Here is a 6187-nt window from a genome sequence, read left to right as displayed (position 1 = left end):
AGTTAGTGCTGGGGAGAAAGCTGGGGGACGGTTTCATTTCTTGTCCTCCCTATAGTCCAAGAGACATCCAAAGACTTCTGTGCTTAGTAAAGTGCACACAGATTGCATTGAGTGCAGGCTACTTTGCCAGAGCATTGTGGTTTGGGCTGGATGGTGTCTTAGATGACTATTTGTCAGGGACATTATTCGTTGTTTGTTGTTGAGTCGTTTCAGTCATGCCCGGCTCTTTGGGACCAATTTGGGGTTTTCTTGGCAAAGATACTAGAGTGGCTCGCCATTTCCTTCTCCAGCTCATTTTGCAAATGTGGAAACTGAGGCAAACATGATTAAGTGACTTGCCCAGGGTGTTATAGAAGGGACTATTGATTTAGAGCTAGAAGGGTCTTCAGAGGCCATCTGGTCCAACACCTTCATTTTATGGACATATCTGAGGCCCAGAAGGGTGAAGTGATGTCGAATTCTAACTGTCATCCTTGGATTCCTAATTTAGAACTCTTTCTCCCTAGATCATAGTGCTTTGGGCAAGGTTTTGTTTTTTATATTAGGTGACCAACTCTGAGGTCCCTTTTAACTTTGGGATACTCTAATTTTATCTACTCTCCAGCCTCCTTTCCCACCACTCATCACAAAAATATTATGTGCGTATTTTTAAAGAGGGCAAGGTGAGAGGGTTCAGGGAGGTGATGAAGGTGCCATATCTGTGATCCTGCAAGATTTCAAGAGATATAAACGCTGCATTCTAGTTTACTATTTAACAATAGAGACAATGGTTTTCTTATTCCAGCCCCTAAAAATCACAGTTATGCTCATGAATAGGCCATCCGTGTCACATAGCTGAGCGCTGAATCTCCAATCAATGATAAAAGTCTACATAAACTGTACAGAGATTCATTTGCCATGAGCTCCACAAGACACCCCAAAGTCAAGAAAGTACTAGTTACTTTGGCTCAAGCCTCAGTCACCTCTATGTACATCTGAATTTCAGCCTAACTCTTCCTGGGTAAGAAGACATCACTGAGACAACAGGTTCTGAGAGCTCATAGCCTTGCTTTCACTCTGCTCTGCAGGGCCATATTCTGACACAGTGACAGGTGACTTTTTATATCCCCTCAACATGTGGGCATTCAGCATCTCCAGGAGCAGGTCGTAGACAGGGACCACATTTTTGCACTTCATGCTGAGCAGGTGCTCCATACCTTTGTTACTGTGGGGGAGACACATAAAAAAGAAGAAAACGAAAAACAAGTATTCTGGGTGGGAAGGATATCATGATGCTTGTGAAATACAAGGAAAGGGATTAATGGAATCATGTTTCTTTGCCTCCTTTCCTGGGTAAAATAATTTGTGTGTATTGTGTATCTCCAAATCTCTGATTTTCAGAATTTTCAGTGTTTTACACAGTTGCTCATATATGAAATATATTGCCTTGCTTATCATCTCAGGGAGGGGGAGGGGAGAGATCAAGGGAGGGATAGAATTTGGAACTCAAAACTTTTTTGAAATGTTAAATTTTAGCATGTAATTGGGGAAAAATAAAATATTATATATGTATATGTATGCAAATATATGTATGTGTGTATGTATGCATGTATACAGATGAATTTTCAGATTCAAATCTATGTTTCTTTTATTGTTTTATGTATTACCTCCACCCCCATCCCCTCCCTGCCCATTAGGTAAAATGGGTATAGATACACGGTGAACTCAAAATGTTTATCATCCTCATCATCCTCATCATCATCTCATCATTAATATCAAGCAGTTAGTCCTCCAATGTAAACTTTTTTCTTGACCTTGGGTAAATCACATTGCCTCTCCAGGTACTAGCTTTCTCATCCATAAAATGAGGGAGTTGAATTCGATGATCTCTAAGGTTCCTTTCCAGCTTTAACATTCTATGAATATATGAGTCTTTAACAGAATCATTGTATGATTGCTGAACTAGGCCACCATGATACAGACCTTTTTCTTTCCCTGAAGCCTGTCACTATTCTTAGATCTCTTTCCTCCAATTATCACAATAGTCACTCCTTCCCTTCCCCCAACTCTCCACCACTTGCTCTTCTTCTGGGGATGATAATTAAATCAATACTACCATTACTACTGGAAAACGAGTGACAATCCAGCATGAAAACAGCTTTTCGAGGCCACCTTTTATCTGTTCTCTCCCATCAGAAAGCTTAGTTCCTAGAGGGCAGAGCTTACCTCACCTTTGCCCAGGGCTTAACACAGTGGGGGTGAGGTAGGGATAGGGGTGGAAGCATTAGACTTTCCTCAAATACTTGTTGATTCACAGCAGCTACATCAATAAAGGAGAAAATAACTCTTTTGGGGAAAGTCTTTGGTAGCTTCCTCCAAATCTCAGCTTCAGAGCAGTCTCTTACCTTGGAGATGATGGAGAGAAATAGATTTAGACTTCTTCAAGCAGGGGTTCTTAATTTGGGCCTGTGAACTTTTTAAAAAAAACATTTTTGATAATTGCATTTCCATATAATTGGTTTCCTTTGCATTCCTATGATTTTGTTTTATGCATTTTAAACACATTATTCTAAGAAAGGATCCATAGACTTCATCAGAAAGGTTCCATGACACAGGCACAAACAGTTAAGAACACCTTAAGGGCTCTGTTGTGAATGGAACTTGAAACTTTAGTAAACATAAGTCTGAGGGCCAATGTAGTCCCACCAGGATAAATTGCATGGTGAGTACTACTAACATTAGACCAAAAGACAATGCAATACACCTTAACATCACTGGTTAGAGAGATACTAACAAAGCATCACCTTCCCATCCAGGGTATCTTTCTCCCTTTCTTCCTTTCATTGGAATTTTGCTAAGTAAACATTACTTACACATTCACAGAATTACAAAATGTTAAATGGAAGGAACATTTGCCCAACCTCCTCATTTTACAGATGAAGAAACTGAGGGCCCAAGAGTATAAGTGGCTTCTTCAAGGTCATAGGATTCATAAAAGGCAGGTCTAAGATTTGAACTTAAGTTATAAATTTTTAAAACTTGGAATCCCATTGGCTTCACGACATTGACCATTCCTATACTGACAACCCCCCCCCAAAGTCCATTAAAGCATTTACCACCACATGCGTACCTTGCATGCCTAACATGAGAAAGAAGCATCAAAAGGTTAGCCAGACGTAAGGCCTGCTGCTGAAAGGAGATTCCACTCTTTGCAATAACCCACACCAGTGCATCTGTCACAGCATTAAGCAGGTGATGTAACTTCCTGCTGTTCTCTGGTTCTTCAGTTGCTATTGTTAAAGGAAACATACTGTGTTTCCCCCATAATAAGACACTGTCTTATTATTTTTTTTTGGACAGAAAAACACCAGAGGGCTTATTTTCAGGGGAGGTCTTATTTTAATGAACATTGACAGCAATTTTAATAAACAGGTAAATGTGAACAAAAAAATGTACCAGCAAGCAAATCACTGGGGAAGAACAGGATGACGCGCTCAGTGCTGCAGCTCTGATTTTGGATGCAGCTCGGAGCACGGCGTGCGTTTCACCGGGGGGAGGGGGGGGGATGGTGCATACAGAGGGTACCGTAATGTAGCGTGTAGCGCAGGGGATCACCTTCACTACAGTAGCAATCTCAATAGGGCTTATTTTCAGGGGAGGGCTTATTTTAGAGGAATCTTACACAGTAAGGGAAGGGCTTATTTTCGGGATAGGTCTTATTATCGGGGAAACACGGTACCTAGGCAGAATTAAAAACCATAACACATTTTCTGTGGTGAAAGGAAGAGGAAAACAATTCCTGCCCTCAGCAAGCCAGTGGGTATATCTCCTTTGGCAGTTCTGACAATTTGCTGAGCCTGGATATGAAAAGTATGGTTTTGATTTTATGCAACATTGCTGAAGCATCCCCCTAGTCTTCTACTTTAGCCATTTAGTAATAATGTTCCCAGAGAAATAAGCTAGGTAACCTTTCTAGGTCCCTAGCATACCTAGAGAGAGAGAGATGGGGGTTTCACATCACCCCTTAAATGCACATTTGTATCAACAGAGACAGAATAAGCCTTCAATAAAATTCGTCAAAAATTCATGACAAAAGTGTTGAGGAAAAGTAAGAGAGATTTTGCCTAAATAAAATAAAAATTGCCTACTGTAAGCCAAGAGTTGATACCAATTCTGCAATAGAGAAACATTAGAACCAAATCCTACTAAAAGCAGGCACTAAAACCAAAAGATTATTTTGTAAGGCTGGACCAGAAATTCTTAATTTGGGATCTACAGATTCCCATAAGGGGGTCTGTGGATAGATTTCAGGCATCATGAACTGAGATGTTTAAAAAAGTTATTTCAATTTAATTGGCTTCTTTTGTAATCCTATGTATTTTATTTAATGCCTTTAAAAACAATATTCTGGGGGCGGCCATGTAGCACAGCGAGTAATTCAGTGTTGGGATGACGTGGGGATCAAATCCCAGGCTCAAACACTTAGCACCCACCCAGAAACACATGGCCGTGTAACCTTGAGCAAGTTACTTAACCCCAATTGCTTAGGGGCGGCCAGGTGGCTCAGCGAGTAAGAGCACCGGCTCCAGTGTCAGGATGACCTGGGATCAAATCTGGGCTCAGACACTCAGCACCACACCCAGAAATAACTGGCCGTGTAACCTTGAGCAAGTTACTTAACCCCGATTGCTTTAAAAAAAAAAAGGCAATATTCTGGGAAGGGTTTGACAGACTGCCACTAGGGTTCATGCAAAAGATTGAAAATTTCTGACCTAAGTAAAAGATTAACAGAAGTCATCTGAAGGAACAAAAATTCAAGAATCTCAAAGGGAATCATAAAAAAAAGTGATGGAAGAAGGTCTAGAAGTACCAGATCTTAAATTATACCACAAAGCAGTAATCATCAAAATAATTTGGTACTTAGGGCGGCTAGATGGCACAGTGAATAGAGTGCTGGCCCTGGAATTAGGAGGACCTGAGTTCAAATCTGGCCTCAGACACTTAACACAAAAACTAGCCGTGTGACCCTGGGCAAGTCACTTAACCCCAACTGCCATCCAAAAAGCAAAAAAATAAAAATAAATAATTTGGTACTGGTTAAAAATAACATTGATCAATGGAATACATTAGGTACACCAGACCCAGAAATAAGCATTGCCAGCTACTTTCCTAAGGTCTCACTATTCAAGAAAAACTACTTGGAAGGCTAGAAAGCAGTTCAGCAAAAAATTATATTTATAATAATGACTAACACTTATACCATAGAAAACTCCCAATGAATATGGAAACTAGTTATAAAAAGTCATATAATAAGTAAATAAGAGGAGCAAGGAAGCAGATACCTTTCACAAAAATGGATAGGGGGAGATGCTTTTCCCAAACAAGGAACAGAAATAATCACAAAAGATAAAATGGGCTATTTCAATGAAACAAAATCACTGCAGGTAGAATTCAGAGGGAAACAATAAACTAAGAAAATATATTTGTAGCAAATTTCTCTTATGAGGCTAATATTCAACATGTGTGTAGAATTTATATAAATACATAGGAAGAAGAACAATTCCCCAATAGATGAATGGTCAACAGATATAAATAGGCAGTTTCAAAAGGAAAAAAAAAACAGCTATCAACAACCACATAAAAACAATGTTCCAAAACACTAACATAAGAGACATATAAATTAAAATAGCTATCATTTCTATCTCATACCATCAGATTGGCAAAGATAACAAAAAAGGAAAGTAACAATTGTCGAAGAGACTGTGGAAAAATAGACATGCTAATGTACTATTGAAGAAGCTATGAATTGTTCCAAACACACAGTAATGATAATGGGAATTTGAAGACCCTCCCTGCTTTGAAAATATTCCCTACTCCCTAATAGATTGAATGTAATCACATGGAGCATGTGGTGAGAGGAGTTTGCTGAAGGGTGGAGCAGAGCCCACAGGAAGCTGGGAGTCAAAGCAGCTAGAGACTGGAAGGAGGAGAGCATGCATCTGAGGGAGACAGCTAAGCTTGTGAGTAAATGTTGGTTTGTGGGAAGGCTAAAGGATACTGTGGCTCTCTGTGCTGTTGTGGATTATTAACTTCTTTGCTACTATGATAGAATGGGCTTACTGGTTTGGGGATTTGGTTTTCTGGTGTTTGAATAAATGTTTTGCTTCTGTCTTCTATATGGGGAGTCTGTTATATTTTTCAATTGAGC

At 39.7% G+C, this 6187-nt stretch overlaps 1 protein-coding gene across 1 annotated transcript in view; it reads right to left on the bottom strand.

Annotated features, from left to right (window-relative positions):
• Positions 1–1011: 1011 nt before the first annotated feature.
• Positions 1012–6187, bottom strand: part of LOC138150581 (estrogen receptor beta-like) — a 140683-nt gene continuing 135507 nt past the window's right edge. The window contains exons 7-8 of the mRNA XM_069074001.1: positions 3110–3290; positions 1012–1204 (exon numbers count right to left, since the gene is read on the bottom strand). Of these exons, the coding sequence (XP_068930102.1) occupies positions 1012–1204; positions 3110–3290 (374 nt within the window). The remainder of the gene's footprint in view (positions 1205–3109; positions 3291–6187) is intronic.

Source organism: Petaurus breviceps, unplaced genomic scaffold (assembly GCF_028583685.1).
Source record: "Petaurus breviceps papuanus isolate PSGF00001 unplaced genomic scaffold, PetGlider_PUasm1.0 90881, whole genome shotgun sequence".
Classification (NCBI taxonomy): domain Eukaryota; kingdom Metazoa; phylum Chordata; class Mammalia; order Diprotodontia; family Petauridae; genus Petaurus; species Petaurus breviceps.
This window is presented reverse-complemented; position numbering and strand designations above follow the sequence as displayed.